The sequence below is a fragment of the Gadus morhua genome, chromosome 13, assembly GCF_902167405.1.
Source record: "Gadus morhua chromosome 13, gadMor3.0, whole genome shotgun sequence".
Lineage (NCBI taxonomy): Eukaryota > Metazoa > Chordata > Actinopteri > Gadiformes > Gadidae > Gadus > Gadus morhua.
Window position 1 is genome coordinate 19,196,038 of NC_044060.1, and position 16,476 is coordinate 19,212,513.

The 16,476-nt window shown below is 41.4% G+C and overlaps 2 protein-coding genes across 2 annotated transcripts; both read left to right on the top strand.

Annotated features, from left to right (window-relative positions):
- The first annotated feature begins 1,441 nt into the window (after nt 1-1,441).
- il19l (interleukin 19 like) lies at nt 1,442-4,171 on the top strand. The gene is made up of 6 exons (XM_030375762.1): nt 1,442-1,549; nt 2,293-2,468; nt 2,747-2,809; nt 2,941-3,093; nt 3,484-3,546; nt 3,831-4,171. The coding sequence occupies exons 2-6, from the start codon at nt 2,322-2,324 to the stop codon at nt 3,936-3,938; spliced, it is 534 nt and encodes a 177-aa protein (XP_030231622.1). The 5' UTR covers nt 1,442-1,549; nt 2,293-2,321; the 3' UTR covers nt 3,939-4,171.
- A 3,398-nt stretch (nt 4,172-7,569) lies between these two features.
- Nucleotides 7,570-9,467, top strand: il10 (interleukin 10). Its single transcript, XM_030376024.1, has 5 exons — nt 7,570-7,873; nt 7,991-8,050; nt 8,285-8,449; nt 8,873-8,935; nt 9,073-9,467. The coding sequence occupies exons 1-5, from the start codon at nt 7,718-7,720 to the stop codon at nt 9,166-9,168; spliced, it is 540 nt and encodes a 179-aa protein (XP_030231884.1). The 5' UTR covers nt 7,570-7,717; the 3' UTR covers nt 9,169-9,467.
- Nucleotides 9,468-16,476: the final 7,009 nt, after the last annotated feature.

A 16,476-nucleotide genomic window follows, 5' to 3' on the forward strand; every position in this document is an offset into this window, starting at 1 on the left:
AACTAATTTGTTGACAGAGCTATTACTACACATCTATGAGACAACTGCACATCTTTTTCTGTTAGACCATACTCAATATACCGTGCAATGGTGAAGCATGCGCATGGAAGAGAGGAATTCAAGGTTCATGAGTTCATAAAGCTCCCTGGAGACCCCTGCTGGAGAAAAAGGCGACTGCAGAAAAGCAGCAAGTGCGCTTTCTGAAAATGAGCTTGTTCAAATCTGAGGCTTTCATAAGCTACTCGAGCTTTGTTGAAATCCACAATAATGTTCCATTAGTATCATATATATATTATTTTTTCTTGTCTATTATTATATATTTAATATTAAACAACTATTCGCGGTAGAGGGTTAGGGTTAGGGTTAGAGGTGATGTGAATAATTGTTCTAGTACATAGGCTACTACAGGTAAACACTAATAAAGTAAAAAACAAGATAACACTTTTTGCCGGGATTTACTTGTTTTTATTAGCGAACAAAGCGGGACATTTTGCGATGAAAAGGGAGTTTGAGATTTAAATCATGGGATAGCCTATTGCCCAATATCCCGAGATAGCGAACCAAAATAAAATATATAGCCTATATACACACACTGTGTCTTCCGTGAAGGAAGTAAGCAAAGTCTTGGCACCAGACTCACTGCAAACACGCAATTCCGCGCCGGCTTGAGGACACTTCCATGAACACAAGACTAGCCTGTTCTCTACAGGATTCTCCGCTGCACGGCTAGTGCGGCGTGCGTGCCCATACACATGCACGTGTGAATTTCCCCGCTACATATTTTGGGGCTCTTCCAAGACTGCAGAGGGAAGTAAACTGGTGACGAGGGTGTGACGCAAGAGCTGCCTGGCGGGAGTGTGGGGAAACGAGCGTAGCACATGCATAGGACCATAGACATAGGACGGCCTCATCACTGACGGATCCATGACATCCTCCCTTCCGCAGTGGTTCTATAACATTGACTAAAGCAACTCCGATACCGTGCACGTACAACGTACATGCAACATGCATACAACGTTAATGTACCGACATAAACGCATGAAGCATGCAACATATATAGCAAACCTATACACGCAACGCTACACACAACATGACTGCAACATACATGTCTAAGATGACAGGTGATAGGGTCTGGGATCAAGGTTAAGAGACAGTATAGTGATGCCGGGTCAAAGTTTGTTTAAGTAGCTAATATAATGACATGTACAGCAAACCATAGACAGACAACAAACGGTATGCTTAGAACACAGATAGATGTGTTGTGACAGGTTTGGAAAAGTACATGTTGAAACTTTTTTTCTATGTGGTAAAACCTTTTTCCTTCCTTTGCAATTATTAAAATGCCTGATGAAAACATTTTGGGATATTCCTAATATTGATGGTTACTTCCTCCTATCTGTAAAATCAATTATGTCAGTGCAAGGTGTGAGTGTGTGGGTGTGTTTACCTGTACCTGAAAAAGTATAAGAGGTGACATCTGTGGAACTAGTATACACATCTTCCACTCTCCTCTTGCTTTGAGAATAACTTGGACACACACCAACTACCGGTGAGTTTGAATGGAGGTTGTGGTGTTTCATGATGAGGAAGGGCAGTGGGGAGGAGGAGGGTGATGACCTGGATTTCTTGCAAGGCATTTTGCTTGGCTTTCAGTTTGATGAACTCTATGACCTGTACTTTATTACTGTTTTATTTTATTTTGTTTCATTACTTCAGGTGTTTTATTCATATTATTGAGCAGCCATTCAAATTGAACTCTGTCATGGTTGTCAGATGCTGACGCTTAGGAAAAGCTATGTATGTACGCATATATTCTTTAAAAACTCCTGTCTGACTCATTCCTATTATAGTGATGGACTGTATCAATATCTGTGATGCACTGTATCTGTGATTCAGCTATTCACTGACTTACATAGACACTTATTTAAAAAAATAAGGTTTGTGTAGGCTTTTTCAACAAGTTGAGGTATTATTTAGTTTATTTAATGAAGGATTAGGTGAGAAAGTTAGTTGTACATTTTTATTTGTTTCTTTTGATGATCATCCTCTTAGCCAAAACAAGAAGCGGCATTGCTATTTTGGTCAATGATTATGTTGTGAGTCTCTAAATACAAAATGTCACTGTTAATATGTTGGAACAACTGTAAAGGTGTCTCAACAGGTGAGCATAAAACAAAAAGGAAAACCTGCAGGCAAGGTTGATGGTTTGATCAGAACAGTGGCCTGGTTTTTCATCTTCACCGCAGCCATACTGAGAGAACCGGGATCCTGATGAGATGCTATCTCTTGTAGTCCCACCCAACTCACAGGTAACCACAGCGATGAAGGTCCTCTCTATCTGCCTGCTCGTCATCATCACTTCTCTGGCTGGACTGGCTCAGAGTCGCAGACTGCGCCTGGGAGGCTGCTCTGTGGGCGCCCACACCAGCGAACTGCGCAGACATTACAATGCAATGCGCCCGGATGTGGTGAGCATTGGAGCTGACCCTACACATTAACACCAAGTATCACTTTGGTGAATCAAACAGCACCCCAACCCCTTGTTTTGATTGTGCAACGTTTATGATAACGCTTATGATAACTAATTATTATCATCATTAATAAATGTTTAGTTAAGAAGGCACATTGAGGTTGGTTTCTCTTGTGATAACGTTTTTTATTTCTCTGTAAATGTGTAATTAAGTAGAGACTGTGAGGTTGTGTTCTCTTGTGCTAACAGATGTTTCATTTCTCTGTAAATATATAGTTAAGAAGAGACACTGAGATAACGGTGAGGTTTCTGAGGCTGCCAACACTAAGAAATGTTGAGGTGAGTTTCTGTTTCACTGCAGTTTAAACCTTATACCTCATCATCTCTCTTCATAATCATTACAATATTTGTTTTAGTTTCAATCCTGAATCATTGACTCATAAAATGCCATTATAATCTTATTTGGACAGGAGGGGCAGTCCTGCTGTTTTCTGCAGTTGCTGCTTCGCTTCTACATTGAGAGAGTGTTCAGCAGTTATTCTTCTTCTGGCTTGGAGGATCAGAGATCAGCCAGTGCACTCGCCAATGCTTTCTTCAGCATCCGAAGAGAGCTTAAACCCTGTGTGAGTTGTAGCACACACACACATACACACACAAACAGGTACACAAACACACACACACACACACACACGCACGCACGCACGCACACACACACACACACACACACACACACACACACACACACACACACACACACACACAAACACACACACACACACACACACACACACACACACACACACACACACACACACACAAACACACACACACACACACCCACACACACACACACACACACACACACACACACACACACACACACACACACACACACACACACACACACACACACACACACACACACACACAAAGCTTGGGTTTAACCAAATTTGTATAAACCAAGATGATTAATATTATTATTACTAATATTCTGATATTATTGTTTGATCCAGAACTGCCAGTGCACAGAGGAGACCCATAGGCTCATGGATTCTGTCCATTCAGAGTTTATAAAGGTATGTACATTCATGCCATCAGCCACCCGCTAGTAATTATGAACCGATAGCCTTGCGCTGTCCAATCCCCCACATGTGTGCGACTGTCACGTGAGATTTTTGACCAGCACACAGAAACAAAATGTTTCTAATATTAACCCACCCCTCTCCACTGCTTGCTCTCTCTCTCTCTCTCTCTCTCTCTCTCTCTCTCTCTCTCTCTCTCTCTCTCTCTCTCTCTCTCTCTCTCTCTCTCTCTCTCTTTCTTTCTCCATGTTTCTCTATGTCTCGCTCCCACTGAGCAGCTGAACGTGACGCTGGCATCTGTAAAGGCAGTGGGGGAGCTGGACACTATGATGGACTGGATGGAGAGCTTCAGACAGCCACATCAAACTGGCCTCCTGATGCGCTGATGAAGACCGCAATAGTTGTTTTGTTCTGTGTTAGCTTGCATCTTACATTTCTCTTTAGTTGATACTATAGTTGATATTAAGTTATATGGCATATTACTTTTGTATTTATGATTTTGTTTATGAATATTTATGAACAGAAGACTTCCCTTTGAACTGTAAACAGGAAGTTTAACTTATTCCATCTTTTTTAATATTTATAATAGCAAACATATTTTTTTACACTAAAATTGATATTTATTTAAATGTACAATTCGACCATTATCATTGCGCTTTTGTGCTATTGTTATGTTGTTGTTGTGTTATTTACATTGAGTTTAATAAGAAAAACAAAATAAATGCAAACAAAAGACCAATTTAGGGACTTTCTGAAATCTTTCCCATGAGCCTTCACAGAAGTTACAAAATCCGCTGAAAAATGTTTCACCATGAGTTATACATACATTTACTCAGTGAAGGAAGTCATCCCTACAGACCTGTCACTGATTCTTACCTCACTGCTCGCTCAGTGGGCCTGTCAGTTTCTTTACACTGACACTCCGGAAATTTAGGAAACTCTTTATCCTACCTCAGGCCTTAACGATATGTATCTTTAATTAAAATAGCGTTAGATTGTAGCATTAGCTAATTCACCTAGTAGTAATTGGAATATATTTGCGAACTTCCTTCTATTATGATTATCACCTCCTCGGTGGGTCAACAGAGTACAGAAGATAATAGGAATGAGTCAAATTCAGACAGAAATGTGCTCTTACAAGGTTTTGATCATTCAAAGAAAAAGCCTGAACAAAAACTCAAAGAATCTTCACTTTTGTTTTCGTGGAATACTGAGCAAAGAGCTTGTGGCCTTGTGATAGGATGAGTCGCTCATTACAAACTGCTTTCCAGAGAAGGATTTGTGAATGAAATTGTTCTGCGAGGAATCACAACATGTGTTAAATGGGGATCTTTATAAGGTCGCTAAACTCACGACTCAAAAAGTGCAATCCATGACATTACCCAAGAGTCTTTGCTGAAATTGAGGGATTCACATGGAAATGTGTCAGCACGTCTATTGTATAAGGAGAGCGGATATCCTTAGGTTTCACATAAAGTGCACAAAAACTGTCCTCCTACTTAGTAGGCCTACACTGTGAATTATTGAACCCTAAAATTCACTCTGTGAGGAACATTGAAAGCATGCTATAAGCATCACTTGTGTGATGTGTGATGTTTGAAAAAGATAGCATTTGATGATTGATTTATAGTGTGAAAAATGTTTATGTCTCTGTCACTACAATATAATTATTTGATTTGTTGTTTGTTTTAATGGGAACCGGGGGATTGCATTGGAAAAAAAACAAGAGCATGAAAATACTTCCGATCATCCATGTAATTTAATAACATCCTACATGTAACTAGCATTCCAATGTCTTTGTTATTAAATAATATCCACATGTAACATTAAGACATTCAGCATTCAGACATGAACCGTGAGAAAGGACAAATTACTGTGTTCTTTGCACTTTTTAAAAGGTCACATTCGCTTTAGCAATACTGGGATTCCATCAATACACTTCTTATCATGAACCAAACACCGTATTGTGCGTATAGAAACTCACTAAACATTGTAGCTCAGCATTAACTTGTTTTTCAAGTTTATTGAGCAAAGGGATACATGTCTCTCTTAGTTTCTCTTTCAATCTAAACCAATCGGTTAGAAGAATTTCATGTTTATTTTTAAAAGAACTAAAGTTAAGAACACTAAATGAGTACATAGACATCTAAAAAGGTTATGAGAACAACAGCCTGATACCGGGGGGGGGGGGGGGGGGTTCAGTAGCGGGGGTTCAGTTTTGTTTGGGGGGAGGTGAGGGGGGGGTTCGCTCAGCTCGCGCACACACCAACAAATGGGGGCTACAAGATACAGTCACACACGTCTGACGTGACAAGTGACAAGTCTCAACTGAATCAAAGAATTTACACATCTCGCTGATTTGTATGCAGTTGTACTCATGTTTTATCTCTACAACAATGAGCGAGGTGCGGTCCTCGGTGACCTCATAGCGCGCCACGGGCATGCCCCCCCCCTGAGCACGAGGTCGGCCTCATGCCTCATCTCATGGGACATCAAACCCCAGTTTGCATCATTCTGTTCTTTTGAACCTCTGTTGTGCATATAATGAGTATACTTACGCTGAGTATGCATTCCCATTATGTGCATGCTGTTTTATTCAGTAGGGGACACCATGATCAGTGAAAGACCTTGAAGAAGAGGTCAACTTTAAGTGTAGGAATGGGTAAAAAACATAGTTATAGTAGCAGTATATAATCTGACGACTGAGATGCGTCAAAGGCAGTGCGGTTCAACTGAACACTGTCACATGTGAGCACCCAGTCATAAGGAGTTCCCATAATAGGGTGAGTGCTGACTAATCTTTGCAGTAAATGTATGCATTACTCTCAGCCTCTTCAGCGTTGGCTGCCCGATAAACCCCAGTGCTTTAACCAAACACTCTTTACTTTGGTAAGTTTATGTTATGTTTCTAATCCACCCAATCAAGGCATATCAAAACAATAGTATCAAAGTATCAAATTAGACACAATGTACAGTTTGGATGAATAAATATTTGCATCCATGAGAAGTTGCTAAATATTTTTTATTCATGTAACTACTCAACAATTATTAAATTGCAATATCAAAAACATAACTCAAAGCCCAAAGGTAATAAATAGGTTGGATCTGTATTATTGGATAGGTTGGGGCGGTATTATCGATCTGTATTATTGATTTCCAGTCATTGATGAGTGAATAATGTGAATATCTCCAAACGGAGCATCTTCCATTATACATGGGGACGTTGGGTATAAGTGGAATGAACATTAGTTCCACAAATATGTGAACAAAAACTCCCCAAGACGTGCCAGATGTTCATATCTTGTCTATTCTGACGCACACTACCCCAAAACACACACACGCACACACACGCGCACACACATGTACACACACACACACACACACACACACACACACACGCACACACACACGCACGCACGCACGCACACACACACACACACACACACACACACACACACACACACACACACACACACACACACACACACACACACACACACACACACACACACACACACACACACACACACACACACACACACCGGCAGCAAGGGTTAATATTACGTACATATGGTTGATAGAGGGAATCCCAAACGAGGGAGCGAATCTCATTACCATAATGAATAGGCGGGAAATTCAAATTCGATTTTTTTTATTGTTGCTCTATGTTCTTGAATAATTTAAACACGTGTTGGATTTGTATTACATTTTCTACTCATAAGGCCGATTATGCCTTATAATATCAATAACAATAATAATAACAACAATAATAATTATTATTATAGCCTAATTATAATAATTATAAGAAGAATATAATAACATAACAATAATAATTTCGAAAAAAAAAAACAACACGTTAATAATACATTATTAATAATAATAACAATCCTATAATCACCATAGCAAGCTGAACAATAAACTCAACACAATGTAGACTTTTTTTTTTGATGAAGCAGCTTCTCGGAAGCCCCCCCTCTCAGTCAGGTAGTCTTTGTTTGGTGTAGCCTATATATAAGACCTTGAGTATGAGCATAACGACAATCATTCAGAAACATCTTCTCTGACCACTCAACTGCCAGGAAAAGAGCTGACACTTAGATCCACCACTCAGCAGCGTTGTTTTCAGAGACTACGAGACTTGGACATCCGAAACACCACACACAGGATGAATACCTTATTTCTCCTCCTGGTGGTTCTCTTTCTTTGTGATGATGCTGCCTGCACTCCCACGTGCAACAACCAGTGCTGTCGCTTCGTGGAGGGATCCCCGGTCAGGCTTAGGAGACTGCGCCAAGACTTTGCAGTCATCAGGGACTACTACGTAAGTGACTTAACATATACCATCGTTGTGGGTTTACTAATTATGCTTGGCTCTGAACTTCTGCTGTGGCTAGCCCTTGCTAACTGATACATAATGGACTGTTTCGGTTTCTTGCAGGAAGCTGAAGATGATTTGGAGATAGGTCTGCTCGATCAGAGCATTGCACACTCCTTAAGGGTGAGTTCTGAGTCTTTCATTGGAAAAATATATATAAATCTATATATATTTTATTATTATTATTATTATTATTATTATTATTATTATTATTATTATTATTATATTTTTGGTAATTTTTCTTATGTTTATTTGTTTATATAATAATCTGGTAGCAATGATCTGATGATGTATCATAGACAAAGAATCATAGAGAAACACGTGTCCAAGTGCTGACTTGTTTCCCTATCTATTTAGAGTCCGTTTGGTTGCCATGCAATGAAGAACATAATTGACTTCTACTTGAAGACGGTTTTACCGACGGCTATTGCAGACATGACGGAGGAAAACAAGAATTATAAACCACACATTGAGTCCATACAGTTAATATTCGACCAGCTGAAGAATGACATGATCAAATGTGTAAGTTGCCAGATTAAGTTGATTAAGAATGAAGCAGACTACCTGTCGTGATTAACTAACAGACTGACAGACTCATTAAAACAAGCCATTACGCATATCGAGAATCACCTTGTACGTCATGGGTTGGGACCACGCGTTAGAGGAACGCTTCGTCATGTTGTCAGTGCGATCAAAAAATGCTGAAGTCTTCCAGGCTACATTGCATCCAATAGAGCGAATAGTTCTTGTCGATTCATTACTGAATCGTGAATGAGTAATTCAGAAGGGACTTTATTTTCTCCCTATTCGTTGCTACAAAAGAGGAAGGAAGGCATATGTAGGCCTACACCATGTCCTAATTTAGAGCATGTGTAAAGCCTGATGAGTAATGACTGTAAACTTGACCCCCCCCCCCCCCCCCCCCCCCCCCCCCCATACCTACAGAAGAATTACTTTCAGTGCAAGAAGCCCTTTGAAATCACACAGTTGAACTCCACATATACTCAGGTGAGTGACATTTTCTATTTAATATTTTCTACATAAAGCCATCTTCATTGTTTTATTTCTGTAAATGAATAAGCATTCCAGTGACTAGTTTGCAAATACATGGTGTTTATGATCTGGCTTTTTCTGTTTGTCTGCAGATGGAGGGGAAAGGACTCTATAAAGCCATCGGCGAGTTAGATCTATTATTTAACTTCATCGAGATGTACCTTGGTTCAAAACGACGACTTCAGTGATCTCCTCTACAACCACGGTGTTCCCCGAACGTGACCTTTCCCTCCACCGGCACTGCGCTGACTGGAAGAACCTGCTGCATGGAGTTCTGATGGCTTTGTCTGATGTCTTTTGTCTTTGAGAATTCAAATTCATAATATATTTGTCCCGAGGACAAGTTTTCACTGAGGCTTCAAATTCATAATATGTTTGTCCCGAGGACAAGTTTGTTACAGTATTTATGTTTTTTTTGCACATATTTAACGTGCCGATGTAAAGAGTATATTTAAAATGTGTAAAATAAATGTTTTTTATGAATCAATGGTTTTCTCCAATTTAGTCAAAAAAGCATATTATACATAACATATCATCATATACATTATGCACTCTTGAAGACTTCAGGAGATTTAAACAAGATAACAATGGACAGCGATGGCTGTGAGACCTTCCCGCTTGCAGCACCTATGTGGTGAAGGTGTAAACCAAATATAGGCTCCTAACCACAAACGTGACCTATATACATCACTTACAGGCAACCAGTAACTCAGCACTATGCTTTACCGTAACCCCATCTAAGATATCTAAACGACTGCGCCGTCGTGCACACACATCTTCACGCCTTCCCACCAAAAGTACTCATCGGTTCTGTGTGGTTTTCAGTAATAAACATTCTAGCTCTAGATTGCATTAAAAGAGCAGCTAAAGACGTCTCTCTTGCAGGCAGCCTTTTGGCTAGCACTATGCTGGTTGTATTGGAATTTAAATCGTATTATCGTGATATCCTATAATTTTTGTATTTTGTTTATGCTTGTGAAGCAATGCATGACCCTTGCTATATCTGAACATTACTTACTTACAACATTATAACTAATTTACAATTCTACGTGCTACTCAATGTGGCAACTACTTATTCATTTTACGATTTTTCTTCTATTATACCAATAATTAATATATTAGTATTAAATGTAACAGATGCTTTTATCAAAATAAACACATCTTCCATGCAATTGAAGAGTAGTAAGGCATATTCTTCAAACATTCCTACAGACAGACAGACAGACTTGAACCAGAAAGCTTTCAGCTGGGAGTCAAATACATTTATTATGGTCAGGAAACTGGAGTCTATTGCAGAAACTGGTGAGTGACTCTGCGTTCCTTACATCGGCAGCACATCCACCACTGCGGTGCCAAAACAGAAGAGTTGTGACTGATGATCGACTTTTGCTTGCTCTTAGCAATGGTGGTAACAGACGTCCAGCTGAAGTAGTTGAGCAAAGCGCTCTAGCTGGGGTGTGTGGTGTGTCTGATGCAACTAATACAGGGAGCCAATGGAGGTCACGGCAAAAGCGGGCTCAGATGGAAGAATTTAGGTAGGTTGAACACGAGGCATGCTGTGCAGCATTCTGGATGCGCTGCAATGGTCAAGGCGGGAGATGACAAACACTTGGACCAGGAGCTGAGCTGCTTCCCTCGTGATTCTGCAGGATCGTGCCACCGCGGTGAGGTTCGTGGTGCAGCATAACTGATTGTTCAGTATCACCCCGATGTTTCACGCGGTTGGTGATGGAAATACCGCAATGTTCTCGACAGTGACCGGTAAGTCCATGTGCCGGAAATCTTTCCCCGGCAGTAGGAGGAGCTCAGTCAAGTTGAGGTTAAGCTTCAGGTGATGGGAAGTCATCTAAGCACTGATGCCAGACATTCTGAGATGCGTGTTGTAATCAGGGTGCTGTCAGAGGAGGGGAAAGAGAGAGAATAGCTGAATAAAACCTGTGATGCGATTACAGAGCCCAATGATCTAGTATACAGAGAGAACAGCAGTGTTCCCAGTACTGAGCCTTGAAGGACACCAGTGTCGAGTGTGCAGGGTTTGGACAAGGAGCCATTCCATGTGACCTGATAGGTGCGATTTGTCATGTAGGATGTGAACCAGAAGAGCGCTGTGTCAGCAATGCCGAGTTCGGTGTTGAATGCCACGGAGAGGTTGAGGAGAATGAGAACCGAAGAGAGGGACGAGGCTCTGGCAACACAGAGTGACTCCATCACTGCAAGGAGAGCTGTCTGAGGCCCCGTCCACACGAAGCCGAAACAGGCGAAACCGTTACGGTTTCGATCTATCCGGTTTCGCAGTATCTCCGTAAAGACGGAGTCAAGCGAAACCGGGTAGATCTGTAGAAACGCTGTAGTACACATTCAAGGCCCATAAGGGGCGCTGCTTCTGCTACAGAAATCCTTGCTGTTCTGAGTACTGAGACTCTGCGGGCTTAACAGTCATTGGCTAGAGGGTCGAGGGGTGGGGCGATGACCTCATGGTTTACGGTTTCAGTCGGTTTCAGGCGTCCACACGAATCCAAAACGAAACCGGGTAGATTTGAAACCACCTCCGAGGGTGGTTTCAGAAGTTTGCGGTTTCGGTCAGCGGATTCGCCGGCTTCGTGTGGACGGAAGGCCGAACCGTACAAGACCTTTGCGGTTTCACCATGAAATCGGCTTCGTGTGGACGGGGCCTCAGTGGAGTGTGCAGTTTTGAAGCCTGACTGATGAGGGTCAAGCAGATCGTTTTATGAGAGATAGGAGGACAGTTGGTTTGCGATGGCACGTTCTAGGGTTTTAGAAAGGAATGAAAGAAGAGGTATGTCTTTAGTTCAGGATGTCGGTAGTGTCAAGGGTTGTCTTCTTAAGGAGCGGCTTGATTCTAGCAGTCTCGAAGGACGCTGGACTAAGGCCTGAAGTGAGGGATGATGAGGGTGGTGAGGAATGGCAGGATGTCTTTCGAGAGGAATTGGAGGAGGGAGGAGGGGATCGGTTTACTTTGGGGGAGAAAGGGATAAAGTGGGTAAAAACAGAGGTGGGGATAGGTGGAGGGAGGATGGTGCTTTTGTCCTTCACCCTCTCGGTAAAGTAGGACAAAAAAAGTAATCAGGTGTGAGGGAAGAAGGAAGGGAAGGGTGGAAAAAACACAATTGGACAGAGTTCAGAGTTAATAAAGGGATCCAACACAAACATCCTATTGCCCGATCCTGCCACGATATAATAAATGATGGTCCGTGTTAACTTTAAAGAGCTTGCCTTCAGCATGTGTCTGCGTTTGCCTCAGACCAGTGCAGCAGAACCACTCTTGCAGCCAGCCAACCAGACATGGGGGACTCGAGTCACATGACTTGACTCGAGTCAGACTCGAGTCGCAAATTTGAGGACTTGAGACTTGCTTGACTAACACTGATAAAAGACTCGACTTGACTTTGACTTGGTCTTCATGACTTGAGACTTGACTTAGACTTGAGACAGATGACTCGAAATGACTTTTCTAAAGTTAGATTATAGGTTGGATATGTGATTTGCGATACGCCAGCAGATTTTGAAAAGACGCAACTCAAATGGTCCTACCCCCTCTCCTTCAACGCTGACTCTGACTCCACCCATTCCAAGTACATGGACGCGCAATCACACAAGAGCGCGAACACAGATGCGCGAGAGTGGGCCAGGGCAGGCTAGCTAGGTTGGAGTTTAGGGTTGTATTCTAGCGCTAGGTCCAAATGTGGATTAGCTAGTAAACTAGCTCCAGTAGCTACCGCAGGATCACAACAAACAGAAGCTTGCTCTGGGTCACGAGCTTTGAGTACGTGCACGAAGAGGTCACGCGCGGGGGGAGGGGGAGTGCAGTACGACCGTTTAATTGACGTACTTACTGTCCAATGCCACTCTGTGTTTCTGAAAATCATTGGCTGGAGTTTTTCGAGCCCTGCCCGTTCCACAGATGATTAACTTGTTTAATTTTCATGTCAGCAGGCTACTTCTAACTCAGTGGTTTTAAGTGTATTTTTGTTCAAGGTGGAGGTACGAGTTATAGCAGTCCCTGCATCAAGTGCACCTGTTGAACGTGTGTTCAGCCATGGTGGGGTGATAATGTGACCGCATCATTCAGAACTCAGTGACAAAGTACTGTCGAATTATCTTTTTTGCAAATGCAATGCATTGTAAGTCGATGTATTGTGTTGCGAGGCAGCAAGATTGCTACCAGCTTTCAGGCTTGTGTATTACTATTTCCCCAGTATGTGTATGTGATATTACTTTTGAAATATTCTTTTTTTTCATGTCTGATGCCATCTGTTGCAAATAATATTCTACAACATGTAGGGAGATTGAGTGATTGACTTGAACTGTTGTCGTATACAGCTACCTAGAGGTTCTATTTGATTCTGTTCATAGGTTGGAGGTAATGATCATAAAAAACATTTTCAAACTATGCACATAATGGTTTTGGAATGTTTTGAATAGTTTGAGGTATTGTTATTGTTAAGACATTGTTATTGTTAATGTTGAAATAAAATGAACCACTCTCTTTACCGATTTTTAAATGTGGAAACTGGGTTAGATCTAAAAGTTTTTGGATGACTTGACTTGTGACTTGCTTGACCTGAGCAATGACTTGACTTGTGACTTGCTTGATTCTCACCACAGTGACTTGGGACTTGCTTGAGACTTGAAGGTTATGACTTGAGACTTGCTTGTGACTTGCACATGAATGACTTACCCCCACCTCTGGCAATTACAACTTGCTACGTCATATTCTGACATTTTCAGCACGTGGAAGGATGACTAGCTCAGAAGGATGACACAGAAAAACCAACATGCGTTGGTTTTTCTGTGTCACATGTAGACCACATTTTCTATCCAGTTGTATTTTTTTTTTTTATAAACTTCACACTCAATCTGTGTTTGAACAATAATCACGATCAAAGCAACAATGACTGAGGCTAGGATTAAAAAGGAAACCAAATAAGTTAGCTGCTACAGAAATACAATGCGTACTCCTCTGTGTGGACAGTATGGAGGATAGTAGTGTTACTAGCCAGATGATGCATGAGCTACATCACTTTATCAGAGGGATTTCACCAACCAGTTGACTTAGTATTGCAGGTCTACACACTCATGAGTAGACACACAAGTCAGGTCTCATAAGCGTTCAACCAAAGCGGCGATGACTAATGTGAACCCTGATGATAAGATATACAACTACATATTTAGTTCGTAACTTCTAGAGAATTTACTAATAGTGAATGACAGAGTCAGACAATATGCCCGATAAGCCTCTTTGCCTCATGTGATTTGTATTTCCTTGAATTTCTTTCATCAGAGTTAAGTTTTTTTCAATAGCTTGAACACATTTTGCAAAACTTGGCTCATTGTGTCAAAACTCAAGACACAAGCAAATAAGGCATAACACTGAGAAATATACCATTCACATCAATGTCAAATTCAAACTATCAAAACCTAACAATCCTTTGTCAAAATGTCACTCTGATGACAAAATGATACACACTTGTATCATATGAATACACTTTCAGATCAGCAACACACCAGTCTACTTTATATAAAACACTGCAGTCTTCCATATTCATTGTTTTTATTCTGTTCCACAGAAGGCACGTTTTCTCAACAACCAAAAATCGAATACTCAATACTGTACATTACAGTACAATACTTTACAGTTCAGCAAATTCAGTTTAAGCTAAAATATAAAAAAATCCACAACTGTACCGTACATAAACACAGAAAAACACGGCAATTCTCCGTGGGTGGGCTTATTGATCCTCGCCTTGTGTGCCGAGTCCATCCATGGATTGACCTTACCTCAATGTCTCCGCAGGCCTGTTCCGTTGTCTGCAGAAGAGGCATGCGGGCATGTGGTTGGTGGTCATTTACACTACATCCTCAGGGGCGATTTTAGGTGGTGTGGGGGCCCTAGGCAGAGGTGTTGACGGGGGGGGGGGGGGGGGGGGGGGGGGGTAGCGAGCGATTGTTGACGGGGGGGGGTTAGCGAGCGATCGTTTGCTCTAGGGGGCCCCCCCCGTGGCCCGGGGCCCCCAAACAATTGCGGGGCCCCAGGCAGTTGCCTGATATGCCTAATGGGATGCGGCGCCTCTGTACATCCTCAAGCCGAAAAATGGCGAGTATACGACTTCAAATTGTTTATGGTTGGTGTACCAGTTCCGGACCAAAACAGCCCGATGGAAATGAACATTATCCCAGACAACAACAAACCTGGGCTGCTCTGATCTGTCCTGTTCAGCTGCATCATGAAGTGCATCTAGAAATGTGATGATATGTTGGGTATTGTAGGATAGTATTTTTGCATGATGGTGCAGATACCCTCGAAGGCTTATAGCGTCACACAATGATATATTTCCCCGGCGCTGCCCCGGGACGTAGGCCTACACAATTGCCCTTTGGCCTTTTTGTAGCTGGCTGATAGGTGTTCAGTTTTGTAAGTAAGTGTTTTAGGTGTGTATTTAAGTATTTTCAACTACCCAATGTGTTTAGTATTTTGAATAGATGTGTTTTCCCAATGATATACTGAGATGTCATTTTTTAACTAAGTGTCTTATGTTTGAAATAGTGTGTAGTGTGGAGGAGCAAGTGTGCTGCAGGATAGCAACTAAAGTGCAAAATCAGCGCTTTTGTTTAAGGAATGGTTACACATGTTTAAGGTATAGTAACAAAAACTTAAAGTTGTGTTACTTTGGTCTGAGCATGTGTCTATATATAGTGTTCAAGCAATTAAAAAAAAACTAAAGCAACCCGCATTTTGAAAACATGGTGTAGTAGTAGTAATACAAATAGTGCCAGAGATGTGGCTTTTCTGGGTTAATGTACACGGTTCTATGGTTAGCGTGTTGGAACGCTCAAGGAAACTAAATAGTAAAAGGAACCGCAACTGCCAAAATATGCAGACACACAGTACTGAGTACTGAAAAAGTATGTTCACTAATTATTAGAATACAAATATTTATGAAATATAGAAGACAAGAGAAATAATTTCTGAATGTCGATCTTTTTCTAGGGAGTAGAAATTATCCCTCACTGTAATTTATGTATAAGTAAATGTGACAGAGGCACGTCCACAGAGAAGCCCTAAATGAGGTTTCCAGTTGCACCATTTGTAGGTTGAGATGTTCTTTACTCTGGCGTTGTTCACGTGGTGCTTTACCACTATGTGTGGAAACCACACCATAAAAAGGAACGAGGTGTACTGTACACACTTTAGGGTCGGCATCTGGCAACTGGCCGACAAGGTTCTAGAACCTTGTCGGTTAGAAGCCAAGAAGCTTCCTAACCAGGAAGTTATTGATACGAAACTACTGTAAACCCTAAAATGGCAATGGATTAAAAAATGCAAATGTTTGCAATTTAGCATTCTGGATTCTGCAGAATGTTTTATTTACTACGCAGTCCAAAATTAAACGCAGCCCAAAATTTTTTCACCCGATTAATAAACAAAATATTTAGAAAGAAAAAGGAACAGTCAATGGAAATTGCATTATTTAGAA